General features: G+C 32.5%; 3 protein-coding genes across 3 annotated transcripts; all 3 read right to left on the bottom strand.

Moving 5' to 3' along the window:
- On the bottom strand, nt 969-2,321 carry LOC104736691 (probable 2-oxoglutarate-dependent dioxygenase AOP1.2). The gene is made up of 3 exons (XM_010456718.2): nt 1,886-2,321; nt 1,404-1,740; nt 969-1,310 (listed from the first exon to the last, which is right to left on the bottom strand). The coding sequence occupies exons 1-3, from the start codon at nt 2,269-2,271 to the stop codon at nt 1,137-1,139; spliced, it is 897 nt and encodes a 298-aa protein (XP_010455020.1). The 5' UTR covers nt 2,272-2,321; the 3' UTR covers nt 969-1,136.
- LOC104738225 (agamous-like MADS-box protein AGL80) lies at nt 8,824-10,610 on the bottom strand. Its single transcript, XM_010458431.2, has 2 exons — nt 10,591-10,610; nt 8,824-9,587 (listed from the first exon to the last, which is right to left on the bottom strand). The coding sequence occupies exons 1-2, from the start codon at nt 10,608-10,610 to the stop codon at nt 8,969-8,971; spliced, it is 639 nt and encodes a 212-aa protein (XP_010456733.2). The 3' UTR covers nt 8,824-8,968.
- On the bottom strand, nt 11,439-12,299 carry LOC104736690 (agamous-like MADS-box protein AGL80). The gene has a single exon (XM_010456717.2). It carries the CDS (start codon nt 12,280-12,282, stop codon nt 11,584-11,586), a length of 699 nt encoding a protein of 232 aa, XP_010455019.1. The 5' UTR covers nt 12,283-12,299; the 3' UTR covers nt 11,439-11,583.

Raw genomic sequence — 14,713 nt, 5'->3', positions numbered from 1 at the left:
ATTATTATTATTAAAAGAAACGGATCGAGTCGTTTCACTAATTCTCAAAAACCTCAACAGAGATACACTTGTACACTAGTATATACAAGTGTAGCATAATGTCTTTGTTTCGGTCACGAACTGAGCAACTCAGTCGTAGTAAACATAATTTTTTTTTTTGGGTCTGCGGCGTGTTTTTTTGCGAGGAAGAGGAGGGTCTACACGACGGGTAAACGAAGTCCGAAACCCCTTTGACCTAGCTTCTCAGTCTTGCCCGAGGGTCTACACGACGGGGTAAACGAGGATGAGGTCGAGTTCGTCCTCGGGTAGATCTTCGGGTTGTTCTTCATGCTCTTGGATCCTCCTCGATCGTGTTGGGGTTCGGACTTGTTCTTCCAGCTCGATGGCTCCTTCGGGTACATACTCGGGTTTGTCCTTGTTTTCCCCATTTGAGGCTTTTAAGCACCTGTTTTCATCCAAAATATGCAAATATAAAAATGCAACACCCTAAATGGCCTAAAAGTGAATTCCTACAGTTAATGACATAAAAATGCTAAGTTAAGGGTATGAACAATGCAAAATATGGACAAAAAGGGATGCTAAAAACATGTAAATTAGAGAGTTATCAATTACCTCACTCAGGGTTTATAAAATACTAACGCTTCTCATATGTGTTGTGGTGCAGGTAAAGTGTGATTGTGGAATCAATGCAATGAAGAGAATGATGTTTTAGTAGCTCGTTGTTTGTGGTCTGACTTCTGTTAGCTTGTTAGAGTTGGATCATTATAACATTGTTAGGTTGTTAGATCATGTTTTATGACTTTGTTGGATTGAATTATTGGGTATTGGTTTATTATTTATTGGTTATTGGGTTAATGGTATTATGTTGGTTTATCTGTAGTTTGGTTTTTTTTTATTAGGTGGTTAGTAGGTATGAAACCACTAGTTAATTAGTTATTATTATTAGAAGAAATAGATCCAGTCGTTTCACTAATTCTCAAAAACATCAACAGAAATACACTTGTACACTATTATATTCAAGTGTAGCATAATGTCTTTGTTTCGGTCACGAACTGAGCAACTCAGTCGTAGTTGGTAGTTTGGATTGAAAAATCTACACTTTTTTTTGCGTAGATGAACGGACAGTCCTAGTAGAGTTAGTATTCATAGGGTTTGAATATACGCGGATGTTCTTCGTCGACAAGCTCTTCTGGTGAATCTATGATGATTTCTGATTTTGGAACTGAGAACAGCCCAGTCGAATATCTTGTCTTCTTTCCCATCATCATGACTCGGTGATATGGAGAAAACACTCGACCATTCAAAAGTGCCTTGCAAAATTTGCAAGGATATGATTGCTTATTATCGAATTAATTAAGAAGTGTCTGTTAGGAAAATAAAAAGAACATGAATTTAGAACTTACACATAGAGAATCTCCAACCATAACGAGGAAATGATCTTGAGATGGTTTCACTTTGATCCATTTTTCGTCTTTGGTCTTCACTTCGAGACCATCAACTTGGTGCTGATGAAGTATCGTGATCGTGTTCTTATCGGTATGAGCAAGTAAACCTACCTTTGACTCCTCGTCATCAGCATCAAGAAGAGGAGGTGTTGTATACTCCATCATTCGAAGCAGATAATATGTAGAATTAAGATGTCCATCAATGTATTTCTCTATCCCAAAACTCTCCATTATTATTCTTCTCACCATTACATCCAATTTCGATAATTTCTCCGAGAACTGGTGTAACGTCTCGCTATTTCAATAACACAAAATATTCGAGAATTGCGTTTATATATGGATCAATATGTTATTATTTTTTTTTTTTTTTGGTCAAAAGGATCAATATGTTATTATTATGCCAAAATAAATAATAAAAAGGTTGACTTCACATTCATTACCTAATATTCTTGTTCCCATGATCAGGCCTTAACTGCTGAGTAAAGTCGTTGACCCTGTCCAAAACATTAGCGTCCTCGATCCCAAAACTCTGGTAAAGATTGTGATAAAGATACCCATGGAAAAGTTTCGTAGACACGTTTCTCTGTTTGGTATGAATCGGCAACTTGAAGAGCTCTTCCACGGCTTCAAAAACAGACTTCTTAAGCTCCGCTGACACTTTGTCAAAGGAAGCTTCGAAACAACCGTAGTCTTCTAGAGCTTTACGGACATCAATCTTCACTTCATCCCACTTCGAGCTTCCTGGGTTTAGGGTTTTGTCTGAGAAATCGATAACTGGGAGATGAACAGAAACAGCAAGAGGAAGAACAGAGTTTGATGAATCCATTTCTTGATTCTGAGATATTTTTTAGGGGTTCTTCTTTTTCGTTGCTTTTGTAAAATTGGCCTAATAAATACCAAATTGGTTTGAGGAGCCTGGGGTCTACTGAACTTTATATTTTAGAAGATTTTAGGGTATTGTTAAAATCTACTGATATTGGTGATTTTTAATAATCATCTGAAATTTTATGTTATTGAATGTGAAATTTATACAAAATCATTTACAATCCGTTGTTATTCAATAAATAATTTATAAATCTTATTTCAAACTAGTGATATTCAAAATATCACAATTTTTTTTTAAAGCTAATAAATGAGAGATTCTAGGAGATTTTTCTAACTTTTTTAATTAAAAAATATGATTTGCAAATCACACCTTTACAGGTAAAACTTTGAAAAACTTTTTTTTATTATAAGTGTTCTTCGAAACCAATTGCAATTTCCTTTGAAAACACCTCCTTCATCTCTTGCAACTTGTCTTCTCCTACTCTCTCTCTCCCTTTCTATCTCTCTTTACTCGCAGATACATACGTCAAGATGTTGTCTCGGCACATCAATTTTGAAACAACCCTTCCCATTTTTTTATATATAATATAATAGCTAGTGGTTCCATACCCACTAACAACCTAGCATCAAACAACAACAACGGATAATCAAACAATACCATTAAATAATCCATAAAACCAACAAAGTCAATAACCAATTCTAACATCCTAAAATGTTCTATTAACTCAACTCTAGCAACGTAAAAATAGTTAGACCATAATCAATCAAGCCTCTAGAATATCCTTCTCCTCATCGCCTTGATTCCACGATCACACTTTGCCTTTACCTACACCACAAACAAAAATTGAGATGCATGAGTATTGTCATAAACACTCAATGAGACAATCCTCCCATCTACTGGGCTATACAGACAAGCAATTAAGATTCCAATGCTAAGCAACAAAAACAACACAAACAAACACATCAAACCAGGAAAAGTTAGTGTCAACCAACACTGCCCCTCAATGTCAATCGACACTCCGCCTTGTGTCGACCGACACCGACTCCACAGTCACGATCTGCCCAAAGTCGAACGTCGAATCTCTGTTTCTAACCATCTCCAATTCGTCCCAAATTCACCCAAAAGATTCAGGAACCTATGGAAACCATAACACAACTAACCCAAGCAAGAAAACACCACAAACAACATAGAACAAAAAAAGAAGAAGAGATTTCATGCTTTAATCAGCCATGGTCATGCACTCTCATATATCATGGTTTTTATGGTTTTTAATCATGATATAAGTGTGCTTTTTGAGTCTTTTTTCATTTATTTCTAGGTTGTTTTTGAGTCTTTACAGGTTATCTGGGATTTGGGCAAGAGCCACCAGAGGATCCCGTCACTATGTCCCAAGGAGCTCATCTGGCCTATGTGGTTACTGCTTTGCGTTCCATCTGGAACGACATGGCCAAGATGTCTCGTTGTGGCTGCATTCATCCTACTAGGCGCAGGTCACCTTTAGCGTCTTCGCGTCCTGTTGATCCCATCTCTGATGACGATGATGCTGCTGCTGATGATTAGCTTCTGATCATGGTTTTCTTTATCTTTTTTCCCTTTTTAGGATTGAGTCATTTTTATTCTTGCATTGAGTCAGTTTGTGTTTGAAATTTGTGAACTATCTACCTATCATGTTGCTTTTAACTTGTGTTTATGTTTGAGTGCTTCTTAATAGAATTAACATCAAAGGATTGATCCAACAACACATGAACACAACTAACTGTAACTAATAAGGAGTTTCGGCCAAGAATTCACTGTTTGCCGAGGGTGTCGATCGACACTGCACTGGCATCGATTGGCACCAAAGGGTAACCCAAGAAAGTTCATCTTTTCTTTACAAATTTTTCAACACATTTTTCTTTCTTTACCTTTCCCTTGCTTGAAAACATTGGGGACAGTGTCGTTTAAGTCTGGGGGAGGTTAGTAATAACTACTAACATAGTTTTGGTTTTTAGTGTGTCAAAACCGTATTTTTATTTTTATTGAGTCAAATTTTTCAAATTTTTGGAATTATGATCTCTAACTAATGGTTATTATTCTTTGGCTAACACTCTAATGACTCTTGACTAAGATTGACCTCAGAACTGAAGTGTGGAAAAGATTATGAGCTGTATCAACAATCCCGAAAGCCCTTATTCAAAGGATATCTGGTTAAACTAACGTTGTCTCAACTTTTATCAGGATTTTAACTGGACTTAATCTCTTACTTTGGGATTGGAAGTCAGTGGACTAGACTTCTTCTTCAGGCCATACAAGACAGTACAATTTTTCAAAGTATGTCTCCCCTCTCTCTTCCCTTTAGTGTTCTTCAGAAAAAAAAAGAGAGAATAATAAAATATGAGATGATTTTGATCAGTTAAGAGAGGTAGGTAAATTACCTATGACCTCATTATTCTACTCTTGAGTCAAATGATCACATAAAGCTTGGAAGCGAGGGATAGGTAAATTACTGATGACCCCGATATTCGCTTACAACTTCGATTTAAAAAAAAAACAAGAAAGTTAGGGAGAAATCAACTCCATAGAAGTGAGAAAAAGGAGAGGAAAAGAGATGTATGAAGAATGTCTTGGTCTGAAGAGAGTCCATATGCCACTGATCGATACACCAAGGTAAGAACTCACCTGTACTTGCTTTAATTTATGTAATAAGATGACAATGGTGAGACTAGAGATTCCAGAGGATTGTGGGATTTGAGTAAGGAATGTTGATGCTTTTCAAATGATTAAGTATATGAAGTAAGTTCTTGAGAGTCAAGGCGATGAAGAGTGTGAATATCAGTTATCTGCAGTTGAGTGAGTTCCTATGTTTTCAAACATCTTTCACAGGTCTAAGTTTTTGTTTTGCTTGAGGGCAAGCAAAGGCTAAGTCTGGGGGAGTTGATATATCATGGTTTTTACGGTTTTTAACCATGATATGAGTATGCTTTTTGAGTCTTTTCATTTGTTTCTAGGTTGTTTTTGAGTCTTTACAGGTTATCTGGGATTTTGGCACGGATAGAGCGAAATGGAGCAATTTGGATAGTTTTGGAGCATTTAACCGAAGAAATCAATTTGGAGTCTGATCAACTGACCAGTGTCGATCGACACTGAAGGAGCATCGATCGACACCCAGTCCAAACCGATGAGAGAGCCAAAAATTGGAAGTTTTACAATTTTGCCCAAAGTTTTCTACAATTGCAACACAAGCCCCTGGACGTGTTTTAGGACATATTTATAGTGTTTTGGGTTTTGTAAACCCTTAAATTATTTTCTAGCAGTTTTTGAGAAAGAGATTACTGAGAGCTTTTGGGAAAGATTTATAAACTCCCTCTTTGTAGAGAGAAGATTTATAATCTCCCTCTTTTACTTTTCAATATCTATTGCATGTTATTCAGAATGATTTGTTCTTCATTAAACATGTCTGAGTAATTTGTTTGTTAGGTTTAGGGTTTTTTACAGGGTTTTTATGACTTATTAGATCTGTGATTTTTAGGGTTCTTAATCTTTTATGATCTTCATCCTTGGTTGTTCTTCACAATAATTCTTGATTGATCACCTAGAATTATTATCTTACGGAAATAAATTAATATGAGAATAGAATTGTTTATCTGATTAAACCATTGATGAACAAAATTACTTTTTTACAAAAAGATTTGAATTAGTGATTTTGTGAACAACCTAAACCTGTTTTTAAGGCTGATTTTTAACTTTGAATTTTACAAAGAGATTTGAATTTTCTGGTTTCAAATTTAGATAATAATTGCAGTGAGAACTAAATTATTTTACAAAACTGTTTAGAAATCTAGATCTGTTTTTAATTGCCTGAACCTTAATTAATTTACTGATTTAATATTTCATAATTACCCGAGAAATTCCCTAGGCCTAACCTTTTGATTTTCTGATTTCACAACCTTTGATTTAATATTTTGCATTGTCTTCTTTTGTTTTTAATACAACTTAATTCGTTTAGCGTAATAAAAAAACTCTATAATTTATTGTGTTTGATCTTGAGTCTCTGTGGATTCGACCCCTAGAGTATTACAACTACAAGGCTGTTAATATCATTAGGATATTACAATTTGAGCTGATCACACTTACCTCTTTTGGAGGAAAATCTGACCCAAAAAAACGTTGAAACCACACCCTAGGAAGCTTCTCCGTTGATCCCACCAACCACTCTCCCTTCGAGAGCAACAAATCACACCAAAACCACCCAAGAAATATCCAAAAACCTCTAAACTCTCAAGCTCTCTCTTTCTCCCTCTGATTTTCTCTCAAACGGCTACCAACAACCCCAAAAACCATCAACTTAGGTCGATTCTCCACTTAAATAATTTGTTTTTATGGTTTTCCTTAACCAAAACGACAATTTAATTCGATCTGGTTGAACCAGAAATTGCTGGTGTCGATCGGCCTCCACCCCTAAATCATATTATTTGGTTCGTAGATGTTACAAAGTTGATCATTGAATAACTGGAACTCAAGATGTTGTCTTAGTCACCTACGCAGTGGAGCTTCAGTCAACGGCGACGGTCAATACCTTTAAAAGCTCAAGTGGGAAGCTTAATTTGGTCGAAAGAATCGTTCTATTCTCCGACAAAGAATGTCTACATCTGGGCTTGTGCATTGCTGTTCTACATCTCATGGGTTTCTCATTTAAGAATTTCTGCAATTAGGTGAATCCGTGTTGTGTAATAGTTTTTTCCCCCTATGTTTTGTTCCTTTAGATTTTGATTGATTTGCAAGAACAATATCGAATTTTTAGAAGAGCCGAGTTGCAAAACAACTGTCAAGGAAGATAGGTCAGCAATTTTTTTATTTCAGAAACTTTCTCAGACATGTCTGAAAAAGGTGTTAAGTTCAATATTGCATAAAACATTAACTGTTGAATTTGTATAGACTGGTTTTGGATTATGTGTTTATGTTGGTTATGTGTTGAATTGTTGGTTAAGTTTAATCACTAGAATTTATTAGTAATTATGAAGTTATTAATTAATTGTTTTATTTTAAAAAGCGTCGAGTTATTACAAATAAAAATAAATAATAAACTTTATGGTGTTGTATGGTGTGTTGTATGAAATAAATTTTCAATATATAAAATAATTTCATGTTAAATCTTTAATGCACAAGGGACTATCACACCAGGGAACAAGTCCCGCTCCCTACGAATGTAAGGATTTGGTTAATGGGCCGGTTTGTTGTGCCCCAATTGTTGACAAAAATAAAATAAAAATAAAAAATAATTGCATGGTGTTGAAATGCATTTAATTGTTAAATAAAAGTTTTATAAGGGTTATAAGGGGAGCTTTACTAATTAAAAATTTTAAATATGTAATTTTGATAAGCTTTAGTTAATACTTATACATTTTTTCAATTATTTTTTCGAATAATAAAGATAAACATTATGTAACAAAAGTGTCTAAAAATCAATATAGTCTAACTTAGCAATGAGAAAATAAATTGAGAATAGATATTAGTTTGAAGATATTATTTCTATACTTAAATGAAAAAAATATTGAACAAAAGAAAATTACCAAAATTTCTGTTAACGAAATTTGTCTTCTTGAACCCTTGTTTGTGATCCAAGATTCACTCATTGACTTGATATACTATTTACGTTAATTATTATATTATATGTGACTGATGTTATTTACATATTTCTTCAGAAATTCTAAATTTTATTAAGACATGTACTGTAAAATAGAAATCTTATTTAAAATATAGTGATAATAATATTTAATTATTTAATTTTGATATACAAAAAGGTTTAAAAATGTGTATATTTTGTGAATATACGATCATCTGTTATTATAAATCAAAAATAAAGATATTTTTATAGAAACTAACAAATCTCGATTTTTATAGTAATAAAAAAATATAATAAATTTCTATATTAATAATGGTTTAAAATTGTAAAAATCTTAATTTACGTGTATTGGCCAATCTTACTTTTTAAATTGCCAAGAGAATATATAATTTCTTGGTTTTTCGGTGAGATTAGTTCCTATTTACGTTAATTTAGTGAAAAAATACAAAAATTGTTTTTATATAAAAAAACTTAGTAAAAATCTTGCTTTACCTATTTTGGTCAATCTTACTTTTAAAATTGCAAAAAAAAAGAATTTGTAATATATTTGTTTTTTTTGTCGAAATTAGTTCCTATCTACGTTAAGTTAGCCAAACTAGTTTTAGTGTTAGTAAACCTTTAAGAAAGTTTCAAATTTGACTTTAATTTTCTCTGGTTCAACAAAATCATGTTCAACCCCAAGATATTGGCGATTTTTAAAATTATTTTATAGTTTTGAACATTATATTTCTTTAATTAAATTAATGAAACATTGAAGAAAGCAACCAAAATTTGGGGATTAATAAAATTGTCTCTCATAAACCTAGCTCTCGATTGTTAGATTCACTGATAAACATGTTTTAAGAACTTATTTGATGTAAGAGTTTATCCAACTTCAGTCTTTTTTATGGGTAAAGTTTAATACATAGTTTCGATAGGATGATAACATCAAGGGCAAAACATTCATTAACTAGAGAAAATGAGATTTCATTCATGACAAAAAAACAACAACATGTCAAGACCAACCCAAACATGTAACTAAAACAAACAGAACTCAAATATAAAGGTTTATTGAAAATTTAAATAATGAAAACTTAAGATATGATTGAATTCTGATCACCACTGTTTCTTATTCAGATCCAAATCCTTATTGGTGTTCTTCATATTCAAAGTCTTCTGAATTTGATCACGAATCTTATCATGAAATCCAACAGATGAAGAACCCATCTCAATCATATGCATGACACTTGATGATGAAGAACCCATCTCAATCATAGGCATGACACTTGATGATGAAGAACCCATCTCAATCATAGGCATGACACTTGATGATGAAGAACCCATCTCAATCATAGGCATGACACTTGATGTCGTAGCGGCATCAATAGGAACAAGGGACGAAGATGATTCATCATCATTCCTCTTCAGAATCTCCATCCTACGATTAACATCTTTGAGATGTTGTTCAATGACAGAACCGAAATCTCGAAGATCACATTTCGGGAGACGAGAAACCAAAGTTTTGCCACTAAGACAATCAAACATGATGTTTTTCATCTCCAGCTCTTTGTTCTCTCTCCGCGCCTTCCTCCAAGACTCGGTGGCTTTGGTGATCCTTTGTTGGAGAAAGGACTCTTGGTTCACCATCTTCTTGGTCTGGTCCATCACCGACATCATCCTCCATTGGGACACAACCTTGTCAGCCGCCTCTAGTGCGAGGACGACGCAGATTGACCTAGGAGCATCGGTCGATGCCATGTGGAGGAGTCGGTCGATGCGATTAGAGTTTCCATGTGATGTCGAGCATTTGTCGATCGATGCATACCTTGTGTCAGTCGATGTTGGTCCCTGATGGTGTCGGTTGATGCAGAGCCTGGTTTGTTTGTTGACTGTTGTTTGATGGTTAGAGTATCTCTATTGCTTGTGTGTATAGCCCAGTAGATGGGAGGATTGCCTTACTGAGTGTTTATAAAATACTCATGCATTGCAATTTGTGTTTGTGGTGTAGGTAAAGGCAAAGTGTGATCGTGGAATCAAGGCAATGAAGAGGAGGATGTTCTAGTGGTTCGCTTGGTTGTCTGGCTTCTGTTAGTTTGCTAGAGTTGAGTCCTAGAATGTTGTTTAGGATTGTTGGTTCTCTTGTTTATGCTGTTTGGATCATTAGTTTATGATTTGGAATTAATGTTGGTTATTGGTTATTATTTATTGGATTATTTATTGGATATTGGTATTTGTTATTTCCACTGTTGGTTGTGTTTGAGGTTAGGTGGCTAGTGGGTATGGGAACACTAGCTGTAGTATATTTATTATTATTATTTATTATTTATTATTAAAAAAACGGATCAGGTCGTTTCACTTATTCACGTTAAACTTAATCAAATAAAGCTTTGATGTTAGTCAAAATTATTAGATTTTTCAATTTGATTTTCACTAGCTATAATTCAGCAAATCTTTGAAAAACAGATGATTTATTTGGTAAAAAATAATAAGATGACGATTTTTTTTTTAAATTAGTACATATTCAATTTTTGAAGATATTTTTCCTATAATTAAATTTAAAAAATTTTGAACAAAAGAAAATTACGAAAATCTCTTTTAACGAAATTTGTCTTCGTGAACCCTTGTTTGTGATCCAAGATTCACTCATTGACTTGATATATTATTTATGTTATTTATTATATTATATGTGACTGATGTTATTTACATATTTCTTCATAAATTCCAAATTTTATTAAGACGTGTGCTGTAAAATAGACATCTTATATAAAATACAGTGATAATAATATTTAACTGTTGAATTTTGATATACAAAATGGTTTAAAAATGTGTATATTTTGAGAATATACGATCATCCGTTATTATAATTCAAAAATAAAGAAATTTTTATAGAAACTAACAAAATCTTGATTTTATAGTAATAAAAAAATATAATATTTTTCTAAATTAATAATGGTCGAAAATTGTAAAAATCTTAATTTACGTGTTTTGGTCAATCTTACTTTTTAAATTACCAAGATAATATATAATTTCTTGGTTTTTCGGTGAGATTAGTTCCTATTTACGTTAATTTAGTAAAAATACAAATAATTTTTTTTATATAAAAAAAACATAGTAAAAATCTTGCTTTACATATTTTGGTCAATCTTACTTTTAAAATTGCGAAGAAAAGAATTTGTAATATATTTGTTTTTTTGTCGAGATTATTTCCTATCTACTTTAAGTTAGCCAAACTAGTTTTAGTGTTAGTAAACCTTTAACAATGTTTCAAATTTGACTTTAATTTTCTCTGGTTCAACAAAATCATGTTCAACCCCAAGATATTGACGATTTTTAAAGTTATTTTATAGTTTTGAAGATTATATTTCCTTAATTAAATTAAAGAAACGTTGAAGAAAGCAACCAAAAAATTGGGGATTAATAAAATTGTCTCTCATAAACCTAGCTCTCGATTGTTAGATTCACTGATAAACATGTTTTAAGAACTTATTTGATGTAAGAGTTTATCCAACTTCAGTCTTTTTTATGGGTAAAGTTTAATACATAGTTTCGATAGGATGATAACATCAAGGGCAAAACATTCATTAACTAGAGAAAATGAGATTTCATTCATGACAAAAAAACAACAACATGTCAAGACCAACCCAAACATGTAACTAAAACAAACAGAACTCAAATATAAAGGTTTATTGAAAATTTAAATAATGAAAACTTAAGATATGATCAAATTCTGATCACCACTGTTTCTTATTCATATCCAAATCCTTATTGGTGTTCTTCATATTCAAAGTATTCTGACTTTGATCACGAATCTTTTCATGAAATTCAACAGATGAAGAACCCATCTCAATCATAGGCATGCCACTTGATGATGAAGAACCCATCTCAATCATAGGCATGGCACTTGATGTTGTAGCGGCATCAATAGGAACAAGGGACGAAGATGATTCATCATCATTTCTCTTCAGAATCTCCATCCTACGATTAACATCTTTGAGATGTTGTTCAATGACAGAACCAAAATCTCGAAGATCACATTTCGGGAGACGAGAAACCAAAGTTTTGCCACTAAGACAATCAAACATGATGTTTTTCATCTCCAGCTCTTTGTTCTCTCTCCGCGCCTTCCTCCAAGACTCGGTGGCTTTGGTGATCCTTTGTTGGAGAAAGGACTCTTGGTTCACCATCCTCTTGGTCTGGTCCATCACCGACATCATCCTCCATTGGGACACAACCTTGTCAGCCGCCTCTCTCGATGGCCACATCTCCGGGTTCGACTCGTACGCACTGTTGACGATAACACAGATGGGGATGTCACATAGAGTTGCCAACTCATGAGCTTTCTTCAGAACACCTCTTTTTCTTTTCTTGAAAGTTGATTTTCTTGCTGTCTCATTTTCAATAAAAGCCATGTTCACTTTCTTTCTCGTCATTATTATTATTATTATTATTTTTTTGATATTTGTTATAATTTTTGAAGGGACAAGTGCTCCTTATATATATATAATCTGATTGTTTGAGTTAAGGAAATTTTATCACAATTAAAAAAAAGGAATTTTATCACAATTCATACATATACAAATCTATATCATACCTTGTAAAAGATATCATAATTGGTAGTAACTAAATGGAAAGAAATATTTATATCTATAGAAGTAAATTTACTATTCAATTATGGGTAATTATTTTTACTTTTATTTATATTATTTTACTTTTTTTTCTTTTCTAGTTTGCTATCAAGGAGTCTAAATAGTTTTTTTTTCCTGTTAAAATATAGTTATTACTACCCACTTTATCAACTATTAATTTTCCTTGATATGCAAAAGTTTGATTATTAATGTGCGTGATAGGGCTAATTTTAATAATTTTTTTCTTACCCATGACCATCATTATTCTTAATTGGATGCCTTAAAAATCCAATCAAACAGAGGGAAATATATTATTTCGGGGTTAATTTCACTACTAATAATTACCTATACACACATACCTTACATATCTTTAAATATATTTAAAAAGTGGTTCAAAAATAAATTAAAAATTCAATTATCTTAAGAGGATTTTTTTTGTATATGTTAATTAATTTGGAAATGTATATAAGATTTATAAAAACTTGATAATTCATAATGATTTTAAAATTCAACCTGTTGATATAAACTAATATTTAGATATCCATTAAAATTCAATGTGACAATAAATACTTATGTAAATATTTAGAGAAAAAATTAATTAGTATTTAGAAAATATAAATCCATTCAAAATAATAAGATTTTCCCACCAATTCAACCTTTTCTATTTAGACTTGGAAATCTTTCCAAAACTTTAAATTTCCAATATGCCAATAAATAGTATGTAAATCTTCCAAACGAGAAAATTAAATATTGTTTAGAAATCTATTATAAAAAATAAGATTTACCCACAAATTCAACCTTTTGTATTTTTTTTTGTGCAAACACCTTTTGTATTTTAGAATTGGAAAACCTTCTCAATTTATCACAATCCAATATGACTATAAATACTTGTGTCAATCTATAGAACAAATTACACATTAGTAGATTTAAGGTTCGTACACTGGGCCAGTCCTAGAATGTATGAGGTCTAAAGCATATTTTATATAATGTGGTTATATATTTTAAAATGTTTACGTGATTTCTTATTTTTTTTATGTTTGCACTATTAATAAATTATATGATTTTTGTAATAAAAATTTAACTAGTTCGAGTGCTTGTATTACATTTTTACTCTCGGTTTCTATTTTGGTGTCAATCTTGTGTTTTTGTTGCTTATTTGTTCAAATAAAAACGAAAGATATTAAAAGTGACTACTTAACAAAAGAACGGAGAAAAAAAAAGTATAGCGTTCGCGAACTGGTTTTTGGTTGGGGGTGTCAATCGACACTATACGTGGTAGGTGATATCGCTTTGCCACCATAAGCTTATTTGAGTTTACGGTTTGATTTATGTTTCTCCTGTTTGGTTGGTTGAAAGAAAATCTTAGAACTTGGTTTAAGAGGGGAGTCTCAACAATTTAAGGTTTTTGGATCCTCTTTTTCTTCCTCCTTTGTGAAAGAGAAGACAAAATGATTCTTGAGAGTTTATATGATCGAAAAGAGAGTTTTATGTTCCTGTTCTTGAGAGATTTGTGAAGACGGATATTTGACTGTGTGTTGACGGTTAAGGGGCTGATGTGACTGTATGTGTCGTTCTCTATGTTAGACACTTTGTGTTTTAGAGGTTAGTGCACTACCATAACTAATATAAGCGCTTAGATCTCTCTTTATGCCAATAAATATTGTTTAGAAATCTATTATAACAAATAAGATTTACCCACAAATTCAACCTTTTGTATTCTAGACTTGGAAAACCTTCTCAATTTATCACAATCCAATATGACAATAAATACTTGCGTCAATGTACAAATTACACATTAGTAGGTTTAAGGTTTGTACACTGGGCCAGTCCTAGAATGTATGAGGTCTAAAGCATATTTTATATAATGTGGTTATATATTTTAAAATGTTTACCTGATTTCTTAACTTTTTTTATGTTTGCACTATTAATAAATTATATGATTTTTGTAATAAAAATTTAACTAGGTCGAGTGCTTGTATTACATTTTTACTCTCGGTTTCTATTTTGGTGTCACTAATATTCGCTTGTGTTTTTGTTGCTTATTTGTTCAAATAAAAACCGAAGATATTAAAAGTGACTACTTAACAAAAGAATGGAGAAAAAAAAGTATAGTGTCCGCAAGCTGGTTTTCGGTTGGGGTGTCAATCGACACTATAGGTGATAGGTGATATCGCTTGCTAGTAGGGATGTTAAAGATGGATTAAAACCTATTGGGTACCCGAGATCCGTTTTTAAA

This window comes from Camelina sativa, chromosome 13 (genome assembly GCF_000633955.1).
Source record: "Camelina sativa cultivar DH55 chromosome 13, Cs, whole genome shotgun sequence".
Lineage (NCBI taxonomy): Eukaryota > Viridiplantae > Streptophyta > Magnoliopsida > Brassicales > Brassicaceae > Camelina > Camelina sativa.
Note: the sequence above shows the minus strand (reverse complement) of the source record. Positions and strands in the feature narration are given on the sequence as shown.